General features: G+C 45.9%; 1 protein-coding gene across 3 annotated transcripts in view; it reads left to right on the top strand.

Annotated features, from left to right (window-relative positions):
* The first annotated feature begins 6,383 nt into the window (after positions 1-6,383).
* LOC106096754 (coxsackievirus and adenovirus receptor) overlaps positions 6,384-14,861 on the top strand; it is a 68,277-nt gene continuing 59,799 nt past the window's right edge. Inside the window, exons 1-4 of one of the 3 annotated variants that reach the window (XM_025905327.1) lie at positions 6,384-6,846; positions 7,497-7,859; positions 8,098-8,122; positions 8,168-9,573. In XM_025905327.1, coding sequence (XP_025761112.1) covers positions 6,777-6,846; positions 7,497-7,859; positions 8,098-8,122; positions 8,168-8,282 — 573 coding nt within the window. In that variant the 5' untranslated portion in view covers positions 6,384-6,776 and the 3' untranslated portion in view covers positions 8,283-9,573. Of the gene's footprint in view, positions 6,847-7,496; positions 7,860-8,097; positions 8,136-8,165; positions 9,574-14,861 lie in introns of those variants that run through there. The other 2 variants (XM_019356872.2, XM_025905325.1) reach the window with 2 other exon arrangements.

Genomic DNA, 14,861 nt, shown 5'->3' with positions numbered 1-14,861 from the left:
GGGTCCTTGACCCAGAGGTTTGAGTTTATTATATTATATATCTTTTCTAATCTTTGGTTTCTTTGTTAGAGTTCTTTCTTATGGGTTATGTCTCTGTGTTATCCTTAGTTGTTATATCCCCGTGTCCAGCCAATGTCTATGTCTGCCCTACGTCTCTGTTCCCTCTGTTGCAGGGCGTGCGTGTGAGTCTGTGTCTTTAGTTCAGTCTGTGTCATGTTTCCTGTTTTATTTTGAAGGTCCTTGTCTGATGTTAATGTATCTGGTTTTGCTTCCCCCTGTCTCGTTAGGCCTGATTTGCCCCAGCTGTGTTTCCCTCCTGTTACCCATTCCCTGATTGCTCCCTCTGTGTATTTAAGCCCTGTGTTTCTCTGTGTCCGTGTCGTGATCTACCGTTTATTATGCTGTGTGTTTTGTCTGCTTGCCTGAGTTTATGTTTGAAGTCTCAGTTCTGGTACCTTTTTTTAGTTCAGCATTAAAGCTGTTTTTGAGTTTACTTTGTGCCTCCGAGTGTCTGCACTTTGGGGTCCACGATTCCTGTCTGCACACAGCCTACACCTAACACAGGTAAGGGCAGAAGTGCCGCACCGCAAGCACTATGGCAAGCACCTCCCGCTGAGTCAAGTAGTAGTTCCTCTTGGCTCACCCCAGAGCATGGCTGAAGTATGCCACCACTCGTTCTCCAGCCTCATCCTGCTGTGAAAGGACCGCCCCAACTCCTAGCATCAGTGTCCATAATTAAAGGTTGCGGAGCGTCGGGGTAGGCCAGGACTGGAGCTCTGGTGAGGGCCTTCTTCAGCTGTGCAAAAGCCGCAGCACAGGCATCACTCCAGCCGAATGGCCGGCCCTTATCAGTCAGGTGGTAGAGAGGGCTGGCTATCGTCGCGGACCCCTTGATGAACTGGCGGTAGTAGGAGGCTAGGCCCAGGAAGCTCCGTAGTTCTTTGACGTTCGAGGGAGTCGGCCAGTCCCAGACCACAGCCACCTTTGCGGGGTTGGTGGCGATACCTTGAGCGCTGATCACACGGCCAGCTGGCACTTCGCAGGGTTGAGCCGCAGCCCAGCTTGCCGGATGGCACTGAAGACCTGGCTCAGGTGGGGCAGTGCACTGTCGAAGTCGCCACAGTGCACCAACAGGTCATCCGGGTACACAACGCAGAGGCTACGAGGGATGTTCACTAGCACCCTCTCCATCAGCCTCTCGAACGTCGCTGGCGGATTGCAGAGCCTGAATGGCATGACCATGAACTGCCACAGCCCCTGTCTAATGGTGAATGCAGTCTTAGGCTTTGCTTCGGGGGCTAGCTCCACCTGCCAGTAACCGCTGCGTAGGTCAAGGGAGCTGAACCAGCTGGAGCCGGTACTGTAATCCAGGGCCTCGTCGATCCACGGAAGCGGATATGAGTCCTTCTTGGTGACTGCATTGAGACGTCGAAAATCCATGCAGAACCTCGGGTCACCATCTTTCTTTCCCACCAGGACCACGAGCGCCACCGATGGGCTGTTAGACGGCTCAATCATCCCAGCCACAGCCATCTCACGGATCTTTTCCTCCACAACCTGCTGTTTCGAGAGGGGCAGCCGGTGTCGGCGCAGACGGATGGGTTGAGCAGAGCCAGTGTCCATGGTGTGCTGGACCAGTGCCCAGTCTTTGTCACTGGTGGCAAAGATGTCCACGTTCTCGTCCAGGAGGCACCACAACCGCTGGCGCTGGTCTCGGTTGAGGGAGGTTTGTCGGGCTTAGAGGCTGGGGCTGAGGTGAGTAGATGATCCAGAGCCACCGTTGCCTGAGCGGCAGCTGCCTGAAGCCTGGCTTATCTGTCTCTGGGCTGCTGCTGGGAACCCCGGGTAGCCACGATGAGCATATAGCAACACATCAGCTGCAAAGGTGCCCAGGCTCTCTCCAGGCTGAGGGCTCCGGTTGGTCAGCTGCTCCCTGCTCTAATCAGTGGAGTGCTGCTGCCCAAATCGCCTCTCAAGTGCCATGGTGAGGTCCTGAAGCTCATGCTGCTCTGCCGGGGCTAGGTCAAGGAGTACCTGCAGTGCATCTCCTTCCAATGCTAGCGCTAGTTGCATAGCAGGCTCTTCATCACTTCAGCCACTATGCCTCGCGGCTAGCTGGACTTGTGAGAGGTAGGGCTCTAGTGGGGTTAGCCCGTTGTATTTCGGTATCTTAGCTGGCATTGTAGGCATCACTGCTCGCTGGGAGGGGCTCGGTGTGTCGTTCAACAGAGGCAGCCCACGAAGCATTGTCCTAGCGTCTGTTGCGACCCATCGGGGGACTTGCATGGCCGCTTGCTTCCTCTGTCTTCAATCGCCAGCTTCCCAAGCAGCGAATGCTCTCCTCGATGGCTTGCTCCAGCCTCTGAATGTCTCTCTCCATTCCGGCGAGGGTGAGCTATCCCACTTCTGACACCAATGTGGCGAGCTCAGACAAGGAGGAGACAGAGGTGACATTTGGTCTTGCTTCCTGCAGAGTTAGCAAGCCATTTATTAGCATTCAACAGGAAAACACCGCTGCTAACCCAACAGCATAACAACAACAACAAAAAGCAAAAAAAGGTGCTCTCTCATCAGAAAAACACACAGTCACAGAGAGAGCGCGTCACATGGTAACCATGGCAACATAACACTGCCGCCCAAAACAGCAGAACAAAGCTGTCAAGCAAAACCCCAAACAGCCTTGGCCCGCTACAGTATATTACATAATATTTATTGTATTAATACAATAATCAGTTTTACAGTATTAAACAACTACCCCAAAAGATAGTGGAACGGTCTCATTGAACAATCTTAAGAAACTAAAAATAAAGAACTTAAATTTTTTAAAAATTTACAAATATAATATATGTCACCCCTGGGCCATCTACTTAAAGGTTTTAATACATGGCCCAGTGTCATTCAGTGCAACGGACGGCCTGCAGAGCAGATCCCTGAAGAACTGACATGCTTGTGTTTCTGAACTGAAAGCACATTATAAATTGACCTACTGGGTATATCGTTATGTTTGCCTCTACGTTACCAAGGCTATATGCCTCGGTAAAAAGTCAACCATATTTGTAATGCCATAAACCCAGGATCTACTCTGCAGTTAGTCAGATAAGTAAAAATCCAGTTTCAGGCTTCATCAAATGTTAATTGTTAGCTTCTCTTTATCACTCCATTAGTGTTTCAACTATGTGTCATAACCAAACGCAAAATTTTTGACGGAACTGATTTAAAATGTAGACTCTCTGTGGCCCCTATTGTTAATGTTTTTTTTTATTACTATTTATTGACTTTACTTTATTATTCATATTATTGTCTAGTGTATGTTATGCTGGATAAAAGAGTGTTACCCCCTGTCTGTTCCAGGGGATTGGTGAAAGATAAGAAAGCAGAGAAATGCAAGAAAAAAGGGGGGTTGGTGAAAAATTTAAGTAAACAAGCATTCTATGTCTCCAACTGCTGCTTCTCTAACAAAGCAAACTGAAATGATACACAGCACAAGAAAGACTAAATAGAGGTGCGTACACAAGCAAATATACAATTTTGGTGTGTGTGTGTGAGACAAACAAAGCCAAACCTGGCAGAGCCCCTAACACATAAGAGGCTTGAGCTATGCCGCACCACAACCTTCAAGGGAGTAGGTCAAACCGTAATACTCAGTATAACCACTAGACGGGAGACTTGAAATGTGAGTCATGACTATTTCCTGCTTTGTTCAGTGCTGGTTCATGAGATTGAGATGGAAGTCTGCATCATATGTTCATGAGGTTGTGGTTCAAGAAACTAAAAATCTTTAACCCCCTGTTCACATGGTAAAATGCTTATTGCGATGCTATAAAATTTTTGCAAAATGTTATGCTTTGTACAAGTACATTAAAAGAAAGATCACCTGACAAAATCTACTGACAGCACCACGTTTACTTTCCTCTGCGTCTCAACATTTAAAAAAAAAAAAAAGAAAAAAAAAAAAAATCTGGAAAATATCTGTGATTATTTTCTGGTGATCAAGCTAACATACTGAAATAGCTTTTTATTATTCTGACCAACAGACAAACCTGAAATATTAATTTTGAAACCATTAGAAAATGAAAAAAAAGGAAAAGAAAATAGACTACTAGAGAAATTCAACAATTAAAAAAAATATTAAAAATTCACCATGTCTCATGCTACTTGTTTTTCTTTGAGAGACATATTCGGTGCTGAAGCTTTTCTCTCACATATAGTTAGTGAATGATGTTACTGTTGTCTTTAGCCTGCAGTTGAAGTTTAGTGTTTGTTTCTTGCACTGATGAGAGATGTGTATCAGTTAACCGCAACCAAACAAGTCAAATTTTCCATCCAACACCTCAGTGAAACCCACAGAACCACGTGACAACAAAATAAGAACTAAAGTTTATCAATACTGCAAAGTGTAATAATGAAGACTGTAAACTGCTGGTTGAGCAGCTGTAACTCTGGTCCGATGGCTATTTGTCCATGACTGACTTCTTCTGTTCTCACAGCTGAATACACTGCAGCTGGATCAATGTCTGCAGAATGAATCATGCAACTTACTTTCACAGGAGCAAGTGTAATAGTAGTGTACACCTTAGGGTTATTTTTTTTCCACTGCTTACCACCTCTGTTGTGAACTAACAGTTGACCAGAATGAACCCGTGGGTGTTTGATAAAAAACCCGGACGACCACAGAGCTTTTATCTTGTATTAATGCAAACTGATGCACTTCACCACAAAGCACAAAGCAAACATGTTCTCATAGCATGAAACCCATTATTAACCTAAATAGAAAACACTGTAGTGAAGTTGCTGCTTTGGTTTTACATTCAGGACTCTAGAGAAGACAAAATTAAACATCAAAACATAACATTTGATACATTCAGTCTGTTTTTTCATCCACCTTGTTTTAACTCATCTTGCCAATAAAAGGGAACACCAAAAGAAAATGGGCCTAATCTGAATCAGTTTGAAACTTGTTTCTCACTTATGACACAGGTTTGACCACACGTGATATGTGTCTATTGCAAGGTGACCTGTGGTTGAGTCCATGCCATTACAGAACATTACATTACAAAATGAGAAAAAATGTCAACATTAATGTTGAAACTACAGGACATTTCTCACATTTTAACTACATTAAACACTTCATTAAATGACAATTTACACAATGTCACCTGCTGCTGGTTGGATTCTGAGTGTCCAAGGACATAAAGTGTTTCAGTCTCAAACAGACACATCCTGCACTGAAGCTCTGCTGTGCAGTTCACAGTATCAAATGATGCCTTTGCTGTTTCCTGTATCATGTTTGTTTCCTGCAGCGAAGAGAGATTTGCATCAGTTAGCCACAAGTAAACAAGTTAGTTTTCATGTGACATCTCAGTGAAACCCACAAAACCAGGCAACAAAAGAGTCACAACAACAACAACAACAAGAACAAAAATGTTTTATTTGGGTATTTTTTATTTTTTAATAATGCAAAGATATCAAATAATATTAAAGATATTGGTGTCATAAAATATACTAACATTTGTGTATAACCTATTACATATAAAAAATGTGATGTGTGTTTCTTTTTTTTATTGTCTGAGTATAATTTGATTAGAAAACGATATGAAATATATATAAAAATAGTTTCAACATGTGGACGTCTTTATTCTTTGTTTTCTTCAGTTAAGAGTGGGGGGAAACTCCCACTGGGTTTAAATCTGGGACTCGCCACCATTTGACCTTAGAACTGAAGAAGCTTCTCGGATGAGAGGTGAGATGTCTTCAAGCAACTCAAAGAAGTCCAGACGCTTTTCCTTCCAAGCTCTTTAGACCAGTCTGTGTTATGTTTCCTGTTTTTACTTTGAAAGTCCGTGTCTCATGTAAATGTGTCTGGTTTTGCTTCCTTTGTCTCGTTAGGCTTGATTTGCCCCAGCTGTGTTTCCCTCCTGTTGCCCATTCCCTGATTGCTCCCTTTATGTATTTAAGCCCTGTGTTTCAGTTCGTTGGTGTTGTGATCTACCCTTATAACTTTACCTTGGAGTCTTAGTTTTGTTACTTTTTGGAGTTCAGCATTAAAGCTGTATTTAAGTTCACCTTTTGTCTCCAACTGTCTGCACTTTGGGTCCTATTCCTGCCTGCACACAGCCGTCACATAAAACATTGGCTGTCTCTCACCCTTTACCCATCCCTTGCTTGTCATGTGTTTCTTTGGTGTATTAAGCGTTTTTTCATGTGCTATGTGGAGAGGTGGGGTTTTTTTTCTGTTCTCAAACTGATCTCCCTATTGGAGCTCAGTCTGGGGGGAGTTATTTTTTTTCTCCTTATCTTTCCTCATGTTGTGCTTTTTCCATGTGTTTTTTTCCCTATCAGCCTACCTCTCTGACATGTCTTCCCAATGTGTTGTTTGTGTAAGTTTGGTTCTTCACTCTTTCTTTGTGAATGTAGGTGAAATTTAACTGTTAGAAAGCAAACAGTGTTTATCTCTAAAAAAGAAAATTAGCCTTGATTACATGTTGATATTACCCAAAGTAATCATTACTACCTTTACTGCCTTAGTTATGACGTACCTATTTGTCATTGTCCTACAGTCTATTTACGTCACTCTGATGCGACTTCCTTAAGAGACAATTGAAAGTGTGGAGTTTTAACCAGTGGCTGAAAAACAAATGTTTCAGCTTTATTTAAACCTCAGATATAACCTCATGTAGTCAGTTTTAAGTCAGGTTCAACTATTTACTGAAAATACCAACAAAATCAGACCTTTAGAACAAACTAAGAGTCAGATCAGCAGAAATAAAAACAAGGAAATGTCTGCTGTAACTGCGTCGCTCTGCTCGACTTTGCTGATTGTCGGTGTCTTCGTGTTTGTCTCTGCAGGTGAGGTTTATAAACCAAACGGTGTTTCCCTCTGAGATAAAGAGGAATAAACATCAGTCTGGTTTACATGTTACTTCCCAAACATGTAGTTTCATATTGTTTGTGATGGCATCACGAGGTCTGGTGGTGTCTGTGGATTTACCCGCTTGGTCAGCGATGCAGTTTCCAGCACAGAGACAAAGAAGTGTCAGTGTGATGTGTTGTAGTGTCAGGAGTCAGTATACAGCTACAAAGCTTTTAGTTCAGTGTATACAAACAGCTGTAGCTCCATAAAGGCAGCATGCAGAGACTCACAGTGTCTTATAATGAGAGGCTGCTTTCTCTCACACATTATGTTCACTTTTTATCAGCACGTTTCTCTTTTGTGAAGCTGCAGGAAATGTGGAGTCTTTCCAGAAAGATTTCATGCTTAAAGCATTTCTGAGAACTCCAGTGCACCAAACACTTATTACAACAGTCTCTTGTTAAAATTAGCTCCTTATTTATTGTAGGTAGGTAACAAAGAGAAAAACTCTTACATTAGAACATACTTGTAAAGCACTTTCATTGAAAAATGAGGTTTGACACAAGTGAACTTCACTCAGATTGGCTGCTTTAGAGCTGAGTCGTTGTATTTTTATCTTTAACCTCTCTGTTCTTTATTCTTTCAGATCAGAAAATCATCACAGCTGAGTCTGGACAGGACGTCACTTTGCCATGTCGAGCTCCAAACAATAACATCATTATTGTTCTAGAGTGGAGCAGAGCTGACCTGCGAGAGAAATATGTTCTTCTGTTCCGGGATGAGCGTTTCTATCCAGATGAGCAGCATCCATCTTTTAGGAACCGGGTGGATCTGCAGGACAGACAGATGAAGGATGGAGACGTGTCTTTGATTCTGAAGAAAGTGACGATTAATGATAATGGAACATATGAGTGTCGTGTCTTTATGAGAGAAAGACACCACAGGAAGAGAGGTCATCTGAAGACCGACCCCATCAGCATCATCAACCTGAGTGTTGTTGATCCTCCAGGTGAGTGAGTAGAGTTGAGTGTGTGTGTGATCAGAGGTGAAGCGGCTTCCTGGTTGTTGGTGTTAGTTTCTAAAGATGTTGTTGATGAGACTTTGTAGAAAGCAGCTGGTCTGAGTGATGTGATCAGAGTGCAGTAGATAATGTCTGACAGCAGTTTGAAGAGGAAATGGATTCTGTTCTGTTCTTCACTCATCACCTACCTGACAGCTGACACCTCACACCTGTTTCTCACCTGCAGGTCAGACAGGAGGAGACACAGAGGATGGAGGGAAGGAGGCTGGAGGGAAGGAGGCTGGAGGGAAGGAGGCTGGATCTGTTGGACTGATTGTTCGTCTGTCAGTTTCTGCTGTGCTTCTTGTTGCTGCTGTTGTTGGTTTTTTGATTTACAGAAAACATAAACCACAGAGTCAGGATCCATACTAGCCTCTTGAGTAACTGCAGCATATTTGAAATGTCTTTAGTGTTTTTGATGATGATGATGTTTGATAAGAGAAGCCTGCATCACTATGGTAAAATGCAAAATGGAGTTCAATTGCCCAATATCCAATTTAAAAAGTAGCAGGTTGAGAACCAGGAGCTGCTGATCTGTCAGCCTGAGACTGAACTGTAAGTGATGACTTCTAACTTTTTTTGTTTTTTTAATTCAGTAGGTCAATAACATAAGATGATATATATCACATGTTTAAAGTGTTAAAGCCTACACTATTTTACTAAGTGTGTGAATATATTTGGCCTTCGGTGTTTTGTAAATAATAATACTTGAGAGTCTATATTTGGTGTCATCAAAGCAAATCCATGACTAATAATTGTCAACTGCATGTTTTCATGTCCTGGTATGATTTTACTGCAATGTTTTGGGGATCACTGTCATGCTGAAAAATGTATCTGCTGCCAATCAGACTCTTTCTAGATGGTATTACACAGGGATCAAAATCCATTGATACTTTTCTGTGTTCATAATTACATCAGCTCTAACAAGTTCTCCAACACCACAGAAATGCAACTTCAAACCATGACAAAGCCTCGACTGCCGCCCATAGTGAGATACGTTTTTAGCTGATACCTTATTCACAATCACATTGTTGTTGCAAAAATATGTATGTTAAAGTATGTTATGCACTGGCAAAGTGTGTCAGTTGTCTAAGTTGTCTGTTATCTGTAGGCACAGAACTGGTTCATCCCTTGAGTAAGGATTGGGGTTTTTTTATATTATTTTTTTATGGTTGAATAATTCATCAGTCAGTGTTAAGTGTCCTAAAGATCACAAACAAGATTCCCTGTGTAAACTGGACTGGACTGAAAGTTATTGGAAACCTTTCATAACAAACAAACCAATGCAGAGATCCACAGTTACAGATAATTACACTCAACCAAGTACAGAAACACTGTGTCATAATCTGACTGTTAATAATCTGCCTAATAATGTTCAGGATCCGTTAACAGCTATTACTGGGTAAGCTTTGTGGTAGATATTGTTATGAAACCAAAGAGAAACATTTTTCCAAGTAGCTACAGAGGGAGATCTGTCCTCTCTCTGATCTGTGAAGCTTTGACGTTTCCTTCCATTTACAAAACTCTTACGTCTGTTACTTCAGTTTAAACATTGCAAGACTTGTTCATATATTGCTGTTTATGTATTTTTTAAATTTCTGTTTATCTGTTTATTGTTAATAAAACTTTGCAAACATTGGTACTAGTTTTGTTTATTAAATACTTATGTTGCTGTGAAATATGTTCTGACTTGTTGAACTCATGTTTGCACATTTTATGAGCCGGAATTAGTCCAGGGAAAAACACACACACACACACACACACACACACACACACACACACACACACACACACACACACACACACACACAATCTGCTTCGAAGCTGTGAATAAACTGAAGTGATGAACCTCCTCTTGTAAAATTTCACTCTGAACTAGATGTGAGTTCGCACTTCTATAACATGGTGGAACCAAAAGAAAGTCAATATTAATAAATAATAATATAAATAATTATTACTAATGTTTGTGTTCAGACTTTAAACCAGAGCCAGACGTCGTCTACTCTTCACTGAAGTAGTCCACCAGTCCAACCACTGATGCCCAGCTGCTGGTCTCTAACTGGTCCCCCCAGCACCTCAGACAAGAGGACATCCCCATGTTCAAAATATTTTTTATATATTTTATTTCTTGTTCTCACCCATTTAGAGTCATATTATTAAAAACATAATCATTTGATTCTTACTGACTTTTGCTGACATGGTTATGCCAGATTAATAAAGTTTTGTTTTCATTTGTTTTCCTCGTGTGGTTCTGTGGGTTTCACTGAGGTGCAGATGGAAAATTGGACTTCTTCTGGTTTGGTGGTGGCTAACTGAAACATGCCTCACTTTACTCAGAAAACAAAGAATAAGCATCAAACACAACAAAAGCAAAATTCAGTGAATATAAAGTGCACGGAAAAGTTTTAGTGCTGAGTGTGAAGTTTGAGCTCACCTATAAAAAGACCAGCAACATTCATGGAAAAGTGGTATATTTTATTTATTATTCTTTCAGTTACTGCTTCAAATCCAGCAGTTCGATATGAGAACAGAGAGCTGAAGAGTTTCAGTGTCTGATAAACTAAAAACTCATTAACATATGACTGGTTCATATCTTGTGAACCAGTACAGAGTCCCACCTTTTGAGTTAAATTGCTTTCAAGCTTGAAACGTCTATTTAACACATGTCAAATCTGCTGCCACCTACTGGTAAAACTGGGTGTTGCAGCCGAGCAGCTGTTTATAAATGACTCTAGCTTAACATCTAAAGCGATCAAACCGGGGTAGAAGTTGATATTACTGATGAGAAATGTACAAATGAAAACCAAGTAATATTTTGAATCTAATAATGAATAATCTGTTTTGCGCAGGAATAAATAACTAGTTAATGTTCCAACTCAGTGGAGGGTATCTTCCTCTCTCTTGTGCTCACATTTCACAAAAAAATATTAACATGTGGAGGTAAGCATTAACGGCACAGAGCTCTCAGTTCTCACTCCTTCTTTATTCCTCTCCAACATCAACTGCACACATCGCGCCACACAACACAGGAACACACTTCCTTAACACTGGGTGTGAGTGGAGCCCTCTAGTGGTCCACCACACATGCCCCCCCGAACACCCAGCAGAACTAGTCCAGGACCCGGGGCTTAAGCAAACGGCCGGAACGGCTGAACTGGGGGGTGGGAAACTGACAGAGGGCAACCCAGCCCGGGAGCGAGGCTGGCACTGGCGGTCAGAAAAAGCTGCAGACGACTCGGACTCCGTTGATTGTGGGTCGCTCCTGGGGGAAAAAACAGAATCCATCAGCCCGGTGGCAGGTGGGCGGCCGCGGCGAGGGGCCTGGGCCGGGACCCCTTGCATAACATGTGCAGGCTTAAGTCTGTCAACAGAGACAACCTCCTGCCGACCGCCAAAGTCCAAAATGAAATGTTTGTTGCCTGGTTTAAGAACCCTGTATGGCCCGTCATATGGTGGACGCAGCGGAGTCCTATGGGCATCGTGCCTGACGAAAACGAAACGAGCAGAGTCCAACGAACTGGGAACAAAAGTGTCAGGCAGGCAGTGGTGCACAGGACCAGGAACAGGAAATGAGTCTCTTGGGGGGCGAAAAGGCAACAAAGAGGTATCGAAACATGGGGGAGGGCTCTCAGGTAAGAATTCCCCGGGGACCCGGAGGGGCTGGCCGAGGACCAGTTCAGCCGGGGAAACCCCGAGGTCTTCTTTAACAGCGCTACGCAATCCCAGCAAAACCCACGGGAGACGGTCGACCCAGTCGCCACCTGTTAAGGAAGCCCGGAGCGTGGCCTTAAGTGACCGGTGAAACCGTTCACACATCCCGTTAGCTTGTGGGTGGTACGCCGTGGTGCGGTGGACCTTGACCCCCAGGCCGTCAGCCATAGCAGACCAAAGCTCAGAAACAAACTGGGGGCCCCTGTCCGAGGTAATGTCAGCAGGGGGACCGAAACGTGAAACCCACGTTGACAAAAATGCTCTGGCCACCGTCACCGCTGTCGAGGACGCCAGGGGTACCGCCTCTGGCCACCTGGTGGTGCGGTCCACCACAGTCAAAAGGTGCGTGAAACCCTGTGACTGCGGCAAGGGACCAACCAGGTCCACATGAACGTGATCGAAACGCCTACCGGGGACACGGAAAGGTTCGAGGGGTGCCTGCGTGTGCCGGTGGATTTTTGAGCATTGGCATGGGATACCCGCCCATTCCTTCACCATTTTGCGAAGGCCCGGCCAAACAAACCTGGCGCTGACCAGCTTAACCGAGGCCCGGACGCCGGGATGAGAGAGGGCATACACCGAGTCAAAAACACGCCGACGCCACGAAAGGGGAACCACTGGGCGGGGGCGGCCGGTGGAAACGTCGCAAAGAAGGTGCGGACCGCCGTCCCACACCGGGGTGTCCTCCAGCACGAGGCCCGTTTTCGTTGACTGAAGGGCAAGGACGTCCGGGTCAGCACGTTGTTCAGCGGCCATGGCAGCGTAGTCGACGCCGACATACACCGGCGTCGACTACGCTGCCATGGCCGCTGAACAACGTGCTGACCCGGACGATCAGGCCGTGTGCTGCCAAACGCTGGAAAACCTGGCGCAGATGGGACTCGTGCTGGCTCGCTGAGCAGCTGGCCACCAATATATCGTCCAGATAAACAAAAACGAACGGCAGCCCACGCAAAACGGAGTCCATCAGCCGCTGAAAGGTCTGGGCGGCACCTTTCAGGCCAAACGGCATGCGCAAAAACTCGAACAAGCCGAAGGGGGTAATGACAGCGGTTTTAGGAACGTCTTCGGCGCGCACAGGAACTTGGTGATACCCCCGCACCAAGTCAATTTTAGAAAAAATCGACGTTCCAGCGAGATTGGCAGAAAAATCCTGAATGTGGGGGATGGGGTAACGGTCATTCTCCGTGGCATTATTCAAACGGCGGAAATCTCCGCATGGCCGCCACCGACCGTCCGATTTGGGCACCATGTGAAGCAGAGAGGCCCATGCACTGTTCGAACGCTGTACAATGCCAAGGCGCTCCATGGCTGCAAACTCTTCCCGAGCGACGGACAGTTTCGCGGGGTCGAGGCGGCGTGCGCGCGCGAACACCGGGGGCCCAACCGTGGGAATATAATGCTCAACCCCATGCTTCGTTACCGTGCTAGAGAAATTAGGGACAGACAGCGATGGAAACTCTAAAAGCAAACGCTGAAAAGCATCCCCGGAGGTCACTACATTAGCCCGAATCAGGGGCTCGGCAGCCCGAGTAAAACAGGGTAGCGAAGAAAACGAGAGAGCATCAATTAAACGTCTGTTAGCAACATCGACAAGCAGTCCATGAGCACACAGAAAATCAGCACCTAAAATAGGTACAGAGCTAGCGGCAACAACAAAGTTCCACTGGAAATCCCGGCCATGAAAACAAACAGTCACCAACCTTTCCCCAAACGTTTTGATGGGAGAGCCATTAGCTGCCATGAGCTGCGGTCCACAGTTCGCTGCTAGTCCGTCGGCAGCGGTAGGGGAAGGAGGCTCTTCTGTGAGCCGGAGTCCACGAGAAAACGTCTCCCGGAGCGCGAGTCCTCTATGAAGAGCAGCCTTTCTGTATTGCCAGCGGTCGCGGCTGCTACGGCGCGCTGGCGGGTCCGTTTCCCTGGGCCGTGAAAGCGCAAGGCGGCAGGCAGCGACGCGCTCTGTCGCCAAAACGCTGATGGTAGAAACAGATGCTCTTTCGGCGGTGCCGGCGTGTAGCAATCCCTGCCCTCAGCAAGGGGGCGGATGCTCCGGGGGAGGCAGGTGGAGGCGTGGAAGGCGCCGCCGGCGAGTCTGTAGCCAGGGCGTGAACGTCGAAAGTGCGGCTAGCCAGGAGAATGCGATCCGCTTCTTCAGCCAGGGAGCGATAATCCTTCGCAGGCAGAAGCGGGGAGTTTGCGAGGACAGCTCTCACGGCGGCCGGTAGATGGCGGAGGAAGAGGTGGACGAAGAGGAATCACCCGTCATCCGGCCCGAGCAACGATAGCATGTACTCCATGAGCTCGAGCGTGGTACCGCCACCCAAGCCTGACAGGTTGAGGAGCTGTTCGGCTCGTTCAGCGTCGGAGAGGGCATAACGCCGAAGAAGCAGCTCTTTAAGGGCGGCGTATTTCCCTTGGGCGGGTGGGGCCCGGAGGAGCGTCATCGCGCGACGGGTGGCCAGCGGGTCGAGCGAGGCCACCACATGGTGATACTTCGTGTCGTCAGCCGAGATGCCGCGAAGGGCGAACTGAGCCTCCACATGAACGAACCATGACGGGGGGTCATGGAGCCAAAAGTCCGGCAGTTTCAGCACCACAGCGAACGTAGCTGCAACAGGAGGCGGAGGTCCGGTGGCCGCTGATGCATCCATAGCGGAGTCTGCGTTATCTGCGGCCCGTTGCATGCTCGAGTCAGGGGTCACCAATGTGGAGGTATGTCTGTGAAGGTTCTCAGTCATCCAGGTCATCGTAGTCAAAGGAGTTTGCAAAGAAAAGCGTCTGGACTTCTTTAAGTTGCTTGAAGACGTTTCACCTCTCATCCGAGAAGCTTCTTCAGTTCTAAGGTCAAATGGCCGAGAGTCCCAGATTTAAACCCAGTGGGAGTATCCCCCCAAAGAGGGACAAAGGACCCCCTGGTGATCCTCTAATCACATGCGCCAAGGTGTGAAAGCGGGTGGAGGTAAGCATTAACGGCACAGAGCTCTCAGTTCTCACTCCTTCTTTATTCCTCTCCAACATCAACTGCACACATCGCGCCACACAACACAGGAACACACTTCCTTAACACTGGGTGTGAGTGGAGCCCTCTAGTGGTCCACCACAAACATAAAATTATTACCTACATAGAGGAGACCACTGGCATTTCTTTCTCTATTCTTTTTTCCCGCTGTGTTTTTCGCTTACAGTTACACAGTTTTTAGCCAAAAAGTGAAATTCTGTAGAGCTGATACAAAACCAGTC

This window comes from Oreochromis niloticus, linkage group LG3 (genome assembly GCF_001858045.2).
Source record: "Oreochromis niloticus isolate F11D_XX linkage group LG3, O_niloticus_UMD_NMBU, whole genome shotgun sequence".
Classification (NCBI taxonomy): domain Eukaryota; kingdom Metazoa; phylum Chordata; class Actinopteri; order Cichliformes; family Cichlidae; genus Oreochromis; species Oreochromis niloticus.
This window is presented reverse-complemented; position numbering and strand designations above follow the sequence as displayed.